The sequence below is a fragment of the Simochromis diagramma genome, unplaced genomic scaffold (assembly GCF_900408965.1).
Source record: "Simochromis diagramma unplaced genomic scaffold, fSimDia1.1 OVJJ01000387.1, whole genome shotgun sequence".
In the NCBI taxonomy this organism is placed as follows: domain Eukaryota; kingdom Metazoa; phylum Chordata; class Actinopteri; order Cichliformes; family Cichlidae; genus Simochromis; species Simochromis diagramma.
This window is the reverse complement of record NW_024387152.1, coordinates 6,211,456-6,224,536: the sequence shown is the minus strand read 5'-3', so window position 1 is coordinate 6,224,536 and position 13,081 is coordinate 6,211,456. Positions and strand designations below refer to the sequence as shown.

Genomic DNA, 13,081 nt, shown 5'->3' with positions numbered 1-13,081 from the left:
GAGGGGGGGTTTTCTCAGTGACACTTTTACTGTAACAATGGAGACTCACTACAATATTATTAGCATACTTTTCTCTGATCTTTATGGATCCTTTCATTTCCTTTTATTCCCACCTTTATAGTGCAGGCAGCCATATTATTCTTTGTGCTGAGCAGTGGAGCTTTGCAATTTATTAGGAGACCAACCCTCCTTCTCCCATCATCAACATGTCTTTTTTCTCCCCAGATTGCACTCTGGAGTTCATTGATATTCTGATGGATGCAACTAGTCACATATATATTTTAGACACCATCTTTATTTCATTTCAGTGAGCACTTTCCTTTTCACAAAAAAATACACGCTCACACATCACAGCTCAGCAATCTTTTTCTTTGTTGTTGTTGGCATTGCTCAGATATTTTATATTTACTGCACAGTATAAAACATCAGAAGAGGTGCTACATATGCTTTGACAGAACAGTGTAAATGTGCGAGATGAAAAATGACTATCAAACATAGATTCTAAAATTTTTTAAATTCAGTTCAAGTCTTTTTAAGTTTGTTTTTTTTTTTTAATGCTAAGTCACATTGACAAGGCATCACAAATGGCAGAACTGAATGAGACAAGAGCCACTTACACGGTTACGAAATATGAAACTTTTTTGTTTTTTTACATTTTGTCATCAAGTGCTCTGTATAATACAAACAGTCATTTCCCTCACTAGTCAAAAAAAAAGAAAAAAAAAACATTTCAGTTAGTTACCTCCTGGTGTACACACAAGAATAGAAAAATATATAGCTCGAGTCGTTCATAGTCATCTTAATTCTGGCGTTGGGGGAGGGGCGCTTACTGTCCTCAAAGATGCTAAAACTTCCCCAAAAAACAGGAAACTTGTTAAAAAACAACAACAAAAAAAACAACATTTTCCTTGTTACAAAGTGCAAGCTGCCCTGTAAAGGCTCATTTTAAGATAAAAAAAAAAAATCACCATCCTATGTTTGCGTGCACATGGATGACAAATGTCCATGTTGTACATTGTCATGAAGTGAATGACTGGTATTGGTAGAACTCTGATAACATCACACATTGGTGACCTCGATGCTGGTGTAACCACGGATGGGGCTTCCTTCTGCCCTGGGCGGAGTGTGATCTCGAACCTCTCTAGGCAGGGAGCCGTAGCTGCTATGGCAACTCAAGTCCCGCCCATTGCGAGCTTTGGGACTAAATCCTGCTGGAGGCTAGAACAGAAACAATGTATCCATTACTACGAATGACAAACAATGTATAAAGATCAATGCAGCTTCTGGGTCTGAAAAGTGAAATTGGGGTGTAACTTGATATAGCATGATGCCTGTTTTGCACATTTTTACCCGATTTAGAGTCACCGATTTAGGGCTTAGCTACTTCATGACTGACACCTTGCTGCAATAGGGGCAAAGCAGTGTCTGGGGTTTCTCATTCAGATCCACACCTTGTTGATGATGTCATGATGTCAGGGTTAAAAACAAATCCAAGACAGCAACAACCAAAATGCTCAGGTGGAGGGTTTGTACAGGTATCCACCTTTTATGTACAGTCTATACTTTCCCATTAGTTGTGGTCCCCCTGATGACATATCTTATACTTACAGTTAATTTAATAATCAATAATTGATTTGGTTAATCAATCAAACCTCTCTATCTTCTTATTTACATGTCTTGCAGGCTGCTCTAGCAATATATTCAATACCCAAGTAATGCTGCAGAGCTTCATTATCGTCACTGTGTAATTTGTCAACACTAAGCTCTTCTGCTCTACAATTTGGCTAAAATTGAGGGAAGAATTTTTTCCCTACCTTCACAGCCCTCCTTCTCAATGAGCCTTCTTCATCGGTGTGCCGGGCAGTAGAGGTGGGAGGTCTGCCCAAAGAGTTCTGCCGAAGGAGGACAGGTGGTGTCCCCAGACCTAAATGCTCGTATTCCTGTTTGGCATCCACGCTGCAGAAAGCATGGGGAAAGATCAGTGTGACGGGGGAAGCCAAAATAGTAATTAAAGACAGTAGAAAACACATCCCTGTGAATTTTCCTGTCACCTGGCTTGGCCAATTAGTGTTTTCATCTCTTCCACAAGGTGTCGGCGAACCATGTGTTTGCTGCTGGAGATTCCTAGCACCGTTGCCATCGTGTCAGTGTTGAAAGTGGGGTCTAGCACCATGACAGCCCCATGAACGCCACTGTTTAGGAGACTCTCAGCAAACTCCTGCATAGGCAGAAAAAGGCGAGTACAGAATAGTAATCTTATTTGTTCATAACATCAGATCTAAAATTCTTGGTTGAGTCAAAGAGGATATTGATATTGATTTTTTTGTCTATATCAGTAGAAGTTCCAGCTCCCTGAGGAGTTTAACCGGACGTCATCCAGACATTTTTATCTGTACACACCCAGAGTGTGATGGGACAAAGGCTGTAATCTGGCAGGTGTTGTAATCAACTGGTAGCAGTTCAAAAGTAAATGGCAAAGACCTGCTATCACTTTGTGGAGGTATGGAGCACAGAACAAACAGTCTTCATGTGGTAGTGCGTTTATACAACACAAAACAGTATTGTTACAGCCCCAGCAGGCCTGCTACGTTTTATTGTCTGAGAGTCCTGCTGCTTGCTTCCTTGAATCAGGTGCCTCCCCCTTTCTGCTGTGGGGCCGGTTAGATATGCACTCAGCTGACTCAGTTTAGCAATTATAACTGAGAGTATAAAAGCTGAGGGGAGCCACAACTAAGCACCAGTGGTTCACCTGTGTACACAGGGTTGTCTTTGATTTATTGATTGATTAAACGCTTTTCCTTTGCCCACCAAAGGCTTTGCTTTTCTCTTGTTTGTATTTTGTGTCCTTGACAGAAACAGCACTTTACCCATCTCTTTAAAGTTTTTAATATAATCTTGTTTTGCCTCATTCCAGAAAAGAAATGCAGTACAAATACCCAGTTAAGATACTGAAGTGGAATTTTCAGGTGTCATTACATAACTTGAATCTTTATTTTTCTCACCACTTTTTACTTTCATTCACTACATTTTTACACAAATACCTCTACTTGCTGCATCGTACATTTTCGTAACAGCCTTATAGGTTCAAGACATTTGAAGGGTGTTACTATTCCACATCACTGCGCATCTTCCAGATTTAAACCAATTTGAGGCTAAATTGAGGAAACAATAACACATAAAAGGCCATTTTATTGGTCTATCCATCACTGGTGCTTATCACACACGACAAGTGGTACGAACCTATGCATCATTTATCGCTTTATACTCAGAGGTTACCTAAGCACTTTTATTTTACATTCAGATGGATGGATCGGGTGTGTGTGGGGTGGGGTGGTAACTTGGGGTTCAGTATCTTCCCAAGGATGCTTTGAGCTGGGGAGGATCAGTCAGCCCACCTTCCAATTGGTAGACAATTTATACAATTTATTTCATAGTGGTTATTTTCTCGTACACTACCACAACAGCTGATATTAGGGTTCTTTTGCCTGCCAAATCCCACTTTAACCCCTGACTATATTCATTTTCCTCTTTAGATGTGCAGGCCAACTCACCAATCTACAATGTGGGCAGCAGCATATGTTTTTTTTCTCTGTTTATGTTCAACATACCAGATGTAATCTAACAAGTACGTTCCATAATATGACATGAGGTTGTGTTTCCTCTGCATAAAAATAGATGGTAGATATGTGCTCGAAAGAGCTACTTTTAAACCTTAATGAACTTTTATCAGCGTATTTTTAACACAAATATCTGGAAATTAACTATCACATACCCAGGACATTCTGAGATTCAGACCCAGAACCTCTCTGATTTGTTATGGTGTAACGGTAAACTCTTTAACTTTGCTAAAACTATACTTTTGTTCGCATACAAGTTTGACCTGTTAACCTATTGGCTGACATGTGTTCAAGAATTTTAAGATGAACTTTCTCTCACCTTGAGGTCAATATCTCTGATCCATTTCATGACCCGATGCATGGTCCATACCAGAGGATCCACATTGTGGTGCTCGCACTGTATCCGGCGAGCCTGTAATGCCTGAAAACCATTTTAACAAGAACTTTTACAGATCTGATCTATTTTCACCTTTACTGTGAACATCCCAAAGTACAAAGGAGTGACAAAACTAAAAGACTGAAAATCTAGACCCTTCACCCCTACAGTAAGGAGATACAGTGGCTCGTGCTGTGGTGGGGCACGCAGTTTGCATTTACTTATCCTTTTAGGTGGAAGGATCACTGCCAATCAATAAAAGGTAAACTCAAAAGTAAAATCAATGTCAAGCCCCAACATCTTACTATAACCCCTCATTGTTATTTGTTTTCCTTTAATTTGTCACCCATCAGTGTACTCACTGCCGTTTCTCATTTACCTCCTTGTCAAAATGAAGCAACTGCAGCAGTTCGATGCCTAGCAGCAAGCTGACCTGATGGAACTTCTTGGTGATGTTTAAGTGACGTTCGAGGTCCCGACGTGTCAAAGAGTTCAGGACCCGCCCATCTATCAAGTGATTGTGAAATGCCTGGGAGTACTGAGGCAAACCCACATCGCTTAACCAGGCTTTTGCCACCCAGTGGTGGTCCATATCCGCAGCCTTGGACAGCCTACAGACAGACAGCATGAAGAGTTCCTTTACCTATGAAATCACATTTTTATCATCACATGTGGGATTTAGCCACAAAGAGTTTGAATTGTACTGACCAGCTTATACCCCCATTAGGCTGAAGTTCCTAACAAGCACTGAATGGATTGTTGCTAAATTCATATTGTATGGTATAATAATAATAAGTTTGCCATCTCTTGATTTTTCTTCTGATTTCATCATCAGGTTAAAAACTACCATACTAAAATAAGACTGTGAACATGCTTCACCACATACCTGATAAACAGTAGCATGTTACTTTTGCTAATGTGGACACATTATGTAGCTATGTAGCTTTAAGAACTACTGAGCTGAACTCAGTTATTTTTATTCAATTCATATAGCACCAAATCACAACAGCAGTTGCCTCAAGGCGCCTTATACTGTATGATAAAGACCCTACAATAAAAGAAAGAAAACCTTAACAATCAGATGACCCCCTATGAGCCAGAACTTTGCAACACTGGGAAGGAAAAACTCCCTTTTAATAGGGAAAAATCTCCAGCAGAAGTGGGCTCAGGAAGGTGCAGCCGTCTGCCATGACCGGTTGGGGGCGAGGAGAAAAGAAGAGAGCAGACTGAGGTAGGATAAAAAACACACTGTAGAAGAGCACCAGAGATTAACTATGACTAATAATGCATTGGAGCCCATCTACATCAGCAGGGAGTGTGTGAAGAGGGTGCTCAGCTTCAAGTTCCTGTGCGTGCACATGGATGCAGACCTCCAGTGAAGCTCTAACACCTTGGAGGTTATGAAAAAGGCCCAGCAGCATCTCACTTACTGAGGAGCCTCAGGAGGACTACCCTAAAGAGGGAGCTGCTGCTAACTGTCTTCTACCGCTACTCCACTGAGAGTGCGCTGACATATTGCATCTTTGTGTGGTTCTCGAGCTGCACCATGGCACACAGGGAAAGCACTACAAAGGGTCATTAACGTCACGAGAAAAATCACTGGCCGCCCTCTTCCCTCCCTGAAGGACCTCTGCAGCACATGCTGTCTCAAAAGGGCACACAAGATCTTGCGGCACTGCAATGCAAATACCTGACACCGGGCCTTGTGCAATACACAGTGCACACACTGTATATTTCATTCTGCATATATGTTACTATGTATATATTGTGATTGCTGCTTGCCTTTCATTTAGCACCAATGCAGGACAGTAGTCCAATTTTGTTGTACTATTGTAGAAAGTAAAACTGTGCAATGACAATAAAATCATCTACTCAAACTGTAGCTATTATTTTAAAAAAGAAGCTGAAATTGTTCACAACTGCTGTTAACAAATCAGGTAGCTGTGCCATTATTATTGTTATTTTTTCTATTATTCTATTTTACTCTTTTACTTTTGATTGTACTTTTCATCTTACAAAGCATGCTGAACAATTGTGTAATGCCACATAAATAAACTTGCCTTGGCTTTCATCAAAAATTGACTGATCAATCAATCAATCAATCAATCTAGTTGGATTAGATTATTGGATAATGATAACCACATGCAGCCCTAAATATCACATATGTAAAGGAACTCACTGCAGAAAGTTTTTGAAGGGATTATTTCTTTGCTATAAAGCAGTTTCACAGAGAATTCTTCAAACTTTGCACTTGAAGGCCAGAGTGAGGGGGGAAACTGACTCGAGAAAGACATGCTGCTGCTAAATTTTTCAAATGCAATTCTTCAGTGCTTTAGGGTTACTGAACTGAATATTTCAAAACCCAGACACCTTGATCTTAAACCTGCTACTTGGCTAAACTGCCATACAGTGTAACTATTGGTTAAAACAAATAAGCTTATACTTGCCACATATGTGTTTATGATTCATACAGGAACAATTTAGACAGTCTTCAGTTTAGCTGACCTGCATGCCTTTCATGCCCTTAGGAAGCTTTCAAGAGCTGTAACAGCCTTGGGACTCTTGCATTTGTTTAAACTTCATGTGTGGTAAAAAGCCAGAAACGAGATCCTTCATGCATTAGGTAAATGCATGTACAATAAATCACCGACAGGTGGCCCCCATACGCCATCAAGTAACAGGCAGTTTACAATAAGGACCACTATGGCCCTTCCTTACCCTCTGCCGTTCTCAACATCTCTGTAATCTTCAATGGCCAGGCGGAGTTTCCGACGATGCATCAAATTGCTGACACCTAGACCCAGCTCCAGGTCTTCATCCGTTAACCCCAGTAAAACCTGCAAAAAAAAAAGCAAAGAAACAACACTTCACAGGAGGTTAAGCCATTCAGGCCGAGAGTGCTATAAAGTAAACAACATGGAAGCATGTAGAAACCTGCAGGTGTTGCCATACCTTGCCGCTTTTGACGTTTTCTGAGCAGGTGCGGATGTACATGGGCATCGCCATGACAACCTCCAGCCAGGCCTGCACGGTGCCTGCCCTCCACAGAGACATGGGCGTTGTCCTGGCCAGCTCCACCTGCTGCAGACGGTCGAGCTGGTCCTCTGACCCGTCTGACAGGCTGAGGCGAGTGGGGCTGGAGAGGCTATCCGAGTCTGGGTGGGTGGGTAGACAAATGGGTGATGCGGTTGTGGTTGTGCGTGAAAGCAGAGGGGAGCATTGTGAGCAATGAAAAATAAAATAAAAACAACAACAACGTTAATGTGCTGTAACAACAACAATATATACATATAGTTTCATATCAAATCAGCCCATTTAAGGAGAAGAGGGAACAAACAAGCTTTTAACGACATCCTAAGCTTTTGGCTGCATGACAGCAAGCCAAGCGTTTGCCAGTAATGCTGTAAACAAAGTTGCAGCTTTTATAAACAAGCTCCTCACTTAAGAAGTCCATTAAACCAGCAGCTGTTTGAGCTGTTGAATTAACATGACTCATCTGTCTAAATTAGCCCGCAGCTAACAGCTCTGTGGAAATATTAAAACATGCAATTAGGAGATGCATGAGAAATGTCGATGCATTAAAAGCACGTCTCTCTCACAATGTTATAATCGACTGTGAGTAAATCCTGACACTTTGAGCACTGCCTGAATAATTCCCCGCGGTGTTTCAATGTTACCACGCTAAACTGAGCCAAATATTTTGCCTTTTTAAAAAAAAAAAATTTTGTTAAATTTAAGTTCTCAGTATTTCACAAGTGGTGGAGTCACAAACGAAAAGAAATATTGGCCGAGAACATGTTTTGTTTCATTGTAAAAATGTGAAAGCCATTTAACTAACCCCCGACCAGCGGGTGGCAACCTGGTATCAGGTTTGGACTCAAATGTTGGTACAGCATCATGAAATGCTCATCAAGAACTTACTGCAGCACTTACTGTGTTTTTCTCCCTTTTTAAAATCTTGTGATACAAATGAAATACTTCAAAGTATCCTGTCTTATTCCATAGTTTCTGAAAACCTCAACATTACCCTCAGCACTCAGAATACAGCCATACTTACAGGCTTACCCAGTGAGTGAATGAATGAACTTCAACCAAAACTCCTGTGACCCTAATAAGCCTTGCACAGAAGCATCCACATGACAGCTCCATGGTAACATGACTGTTCTCCTTGATGGTCACTCCAATCATCACATCCATGGTTGCTTTTTTATGTTTGTTTGTTTTTTAAAAGGAAAAGAAAGTTCAAGATTCTTTTTACAAACTACACAAAAACGGGTTCTTTGTTCCCTCCACCTAAGTGTCACTTCTAGCAAATAACATGGAAACCCTACTTTTTGGCAGCCTTTACTATGCCCATTGTGTGTTCACTCAAAGGAGATTCATGACTGGATGGTTCGAGGGTCTGAGTAAACTGATTTTTATTAAACCCGCCTTCGGTAATTCATCTCAACCTGGATGCTTTTATGTGCTCTCCGAAGAGAGATGCATGAAGCGACCGTACACTTCTAAGTGCCCTTCTGAGAGCAATTCATATTAAGTTGAAGAGATCTGTTCTTTTGGTCAAAGATGCATGCTGGTCTGCGTACAAGGTCTGTTTTTCATTCCGAACAGAGTCCTAATAAAGGAAATATCAGTGAAAGCAGAGCTAGCTACGGTGTGGTATTTATGTAAAGAGTTTTGTGTCCTTTATGACAGGAGGTAAGTTTTATATGTTTTATAAAAACCACAGTGAATTGTTTGCTTTTCCTTTAACTACACTTTAGACGAGACACCGAGCCTTAAGTGTGCTCTTCGGTAGCTCATTTAATAGACCTTATTGCTATAATATAGCAGCATTTCTGATACCATGACTGGGAAAAACAAATGGATTACAGCTGAATGGATGACATCACCCATGGTGGCTCTTCGCTGCTTCGAGGGAGGATAAATAGAGCAGATAAACTACAAGGCCCCTTTAAGTAACAGTTTGGCATTTTGATTAATAAGATTATTTGCTATCTTGAGAGGCAGATGAGGAAATCAATGCTCATGTCTGAATGATAAATATGGAGGTACATACAGTCTGTTTCCTGTCTTCCAGTTAATCAAGGAGTAGCTTCAGCTTGAATTCATTAAAAGAATATTAAAGAAGTCATTTAATGTTTGGTAAATATGCTTATGCTTTACTGCCGTGCATCAGACGAGAAGGCTTATAAATAAGCTTGTATGGTAAATCCATAAAGTCACAGCCAGTCTTCTTATAGTCCATGCAAAGCTATGATGAGCACCCCTGCTTGTAGATTTATGTTAAGCATTTTAGCAGTGCATTTCCCCCAAACTATACTTCAGCACAAAATTAAAAGCAGCCAGTGTTTCTGAGCCAGTGACGCTGAGTATGGAGCTTTACTGTTGGAGTATACAGGAAATAAAAGAAAAAAGCCCTCAAATGCATTTTAGTGTATCTGTTAGCACTCAACTGTTTCCAAATCCCTGTCATTAGAGCTAAATTCAACTTGAAGAAGTGCTTAACTCCAAAGGTGTTTTTTTTTTGTGATGTTAGGAATTAAAAGACATCTGCAAACACAGTTTGCAACCCAGCACGACTCATTTTTAAAGCCACAGGAACTGGTGCACCTCGGTCCCATTGAGTCTGACTGATCGCTTCTTGGGTCGCCTCACTGTGTCGACAGTCTGATGGAGGTCAGACAAGAGGGGTCAGTGTTAGAGGTCAGGAGTCATATCAGAGCAAAACATTATTGATGCCATGTGCTGACACATATGAGATCAGATTCAACAATATGACATGGCCACATCTCCTCTGCACCAATGTTTTGTTTTTCTCTAATTATTGATTCTAATATAATACAAGAGGAAAATTTCATTTTGGCTTAGTAAGGAGTTGAAATTGGAAAAGAGAGGAAAGGAGGCCATTGGGAAGCTTTTGGGATGCAGTCCTCTCACAGATGGGAGTTGCAGGGCTGAGGGAAACTAAGGCACATGTTAAAAATGGTAAGTCCCCTCCAGCATAACAGGACAAATCTGGATTAGAGCCATATCACAACAAATGAACACGCACACACACGAACATTAATGAAGGGAAAGAGAGGAGAGCCACGTGGAAATTAAGCATTACTTATTTTATTTTAAAATAATCTTATTTTTTCTCATTTAGTTCTTTAGAGCGTAACTTTGTTGCCATGCCTTTAAAAGGTTGCTACGATCCACTTCTAAACATCTCAGGGCTTCAGAATAGAAGTCCTCCACCGAGGCCTACATCTTTGACTTTAAATAAAACTCTTTAATAATAATAATAATATTCATTTCATTTCTGCAATGTTATCTCATTTACAAAAAGTAAAATATACGTGGGAAATTAAAAAAACACAAACAAAACAAAAACAGAGCACGGATCAAAAGATAAAATTACATAATGTTTTTTTCTCTTGATATGTTGTTTCCCCATCAGCAGAGGATCATAAAATTAGCTGAATGAAACAAAAAAGATAAAATAGCATAGATTTTATACATTTAACTGACTGTTCAGTGAATTTTTTTCAACATGAGACGTTGTTCCTGTACATACAATTTGATTCATAGTGACTCATCTCTGAATTATCTTACTGATTTACCTGCAAATTCAATAACCGTGAACTCAAATGTAAAGGACGATCTCCTTACTGGATACGTGGACACGCCACGGTAACCTGGCACTCTAGTGTCTCAGGCGAGGCCAACAAATACCCAGTGTTAGTTTAATATCAGAGAGAGAAAAGATTTCCTGGGGCGTGGCAGTGCAGACTCCGACTCAATCCAATGAAAGATCGGAAGTAACGTGATGTCTGTGGAAATTCTTTTGCTTGGATTAATGCCATTAACCTTTAGTCCAAAGTTAATTGCTTTATTTTTTCCTTTTCCCAGCTATGGCTTGAACTCTACATTGGAATTTTTGCTGAGGTCATGGGGTCATGGGAGAAGGTACGCCTTTGCTTGATTGGGATGCTTAAATCCTGATTTTTAACCTTCAATTGTAGTTCACGTAATTTCTGCACCTCTTAATTGAGGTTCTGCTCATCTCTTAAGTCGCCCTTAATTCCAGAGGTCTAGAAATATTTTGACTGTCAGTTGAACACCTGCAACGCAAGAATAATTGGTGTTTATGCTATGTATTTTGTGATGATGGCTTTCTTATTTTAACATTTCCCAGAATAATCCTGCTCCCAGTATTCATACACCAATGAATACAAGCAGCTTAGATCCTAAAAAACAAAGAGAGATAAAAAGGCACAAAGCCTTGCAAATAGTGTGGAATAATATTTAAAAATTCAAAGCGTAATGTTCAGTTTTCTTTCTTTGCTGACCTTTGATATTTCAAATGTAATTTCGCATAAAAAGCCCTGCAGGTGCAGATTAAAACGAAACTGTGCGCAGTTCAGGATGTTAAGATCTTAAGCATTCAGCTGAGCGCTCCTTGAACAGCAAAGGTTCAAGTTTACAAATCTTATCAATTAATTTGAAATGGGGGCAAAATCATGAATGAACATGAAATCAGTAACTAACCTCTCTTTTAAATTAAAAAGAAAAGCAAACAGTTTATCACCTCTTCGGAAACATAACCAGGGAGAGATTTTTCTTTGTAGTGGGGTAACCAGGCATGCATGATTTAGGGACCGGGGCTACGTGCATGCATGTCACACATGTACCTTCTATCTGAGGAGATAGAAAACACATTTCTCACATTTCCTGTTTGGCTTCAAAATGCAGGGGAACAAACTGTTCTGCATAGAAAGTTAATTCCTCTCATAGCAGCTTCTTTGAAGTCTCTCTAAGTAAACATCAAGGATTGCCTCTGCACAGACTTTTTTTTTTTTTTACGGCGGTTGAGGGATGTGCACCCGACAACCGACCCAGCGGTGAATTTCAGGAGTCTGCATGCCGCCTACAGGAAACTGTTCTCATCATGGCAGTGTGGAAGAAGGGGATGGACCAGGCAGGACAATAAACAGGGAGGAGATAAAGTTAAGAGGCAGTGGGAGGGAGGGAGGGAGGAGGGACGGCGGGGAGTACGTGTCAAAAATAACAAAAAGGCATTCAGGACAAGGAGACATTTACACGCACAGAGTGCACATCAACTGTTATTTACAAGTACAGCAGTCCTTCAAGTTTCCAGTTGAGTGAAAACAATAAAAAAAAAAAAGTAAAAATGTAGAGAACAATTCAAAGATCAGATAACACAGCTGTTTTGGAGGGCAGATACAACATGACATGTCCACACTGCTGCTGCATTACACTCTCCACGCTATTTACAGGGCTGTACATATACATACATACATACAGGTGCAATTTGCTCTTTAGGTTTACACTTCAGCGAAGCAAGACGCGCCTCCGGCTCCTGACATGGCCGTTGACCATGGGTGGCACAAGCACGCGCACACTCTCGCTCCCATACAAACCGAAGCATGCGTGCATGTGAGACTACATAAAAGGTACACACATTATTTTATCTGTACACGCTTTCGTCACACACACACACACACACAGACGCGCACGCAAACACGCACGTTCTCTCACGCATGCGCTCGGGCAATACAACGTTGTCCTCTGATAACTGCCAAAAAAAGGCTCTCCAGGTGGTTCACTCGGACGTGTGTGCTTTACCAGTCTGCATCCTCCTCTATGTAATAATCAGGTGTTGAAGTACCATCAAACAAACCGGGGTCGAGGGACTTGCGTTGCTTTCCTCGGGCGAAGACGCGCGACAGAGACCCCAGCCCCATCTTTTCTTTCTTCTTCTTACGCTTCGCCTCCTCCAGATCTTCTAGGGACTGAAAGAAGAAAGAGAAGGAGAGAGAGAGGGAGTGAGAAGGAGGAGATGAAGAGATGGGAGAAAGATGAGAGACCAGAGAAGTCGGTGAAGTAAGGGTGCAGAGTGAGCGATAAAGACCACAAGATAAAGATCACAACACAGAGGGGAAGTGACACTTGACATGGTGCCAAGGCATGCACTTATTCAAACAACCACAGCTGGTTTTCACATAAATTCAAGTCACTGCTGCGAGTGAGTGCACAACAGACTGCGTGGTGGGGGGGGGGAGGACGACATGGATTCAGC

At 40.9% G+C, this 13,081-nt stretch overlaps 1 protein-coding gene across 5 annotated transcripts in view; it reads right to left on the bottom strand.

Annotated features, from left to right (window-relative positions):
• Positions 1-275: 275 nt before the first annotated feature.
• Positions 276-13,081, bottom strand: part of kazna (kazrin, periplakin interacting protein a) — a 185,616-nt gene continuing 172,810 nt past the window's right edge. For 4 of the 5 annotated variants that reach the window (XM_040047992.1, XM_040047994.1, XM_040047995.1 and 1 more), the window contains 8 exons: positions 12,683-12,794; positions 6,946-7,148; positions 6,712-6,830; positions 4,373-4,604; positions 3,937-4,038; positions 2,052-2,218; positions 1,815-1,956; positions 276-1,218 (listed from right to left, as the gene is read on the bottom strand). In XM_040047992.1, coding sequence (XP_039903926.1) covers positions 1,060-1,218; positions 1,815-1,956; positions 2,052-2,218; positions 3,937-4,038; positions 4,373-4,604; positions 6,712-6,830; positions 6,946-7,148; positions 12,683-12,794 — 1,236 coding nt within the window. In that variant the 3' untranslated portion in view covers positions 276-1,059. Of the gene's footprint in view, positions 1,219-1,814; positions 1,957-2,051; positions 2,219-3,936; positions 4,039-4,372; positions 4,605-6,711; positions 6,831-6,945; positions 7,149-7,706; positions 12,795-13,081 lie in introns of those variants that run through there. The other variant, XM_040047997.1, reaches the window with a different exon arrangement.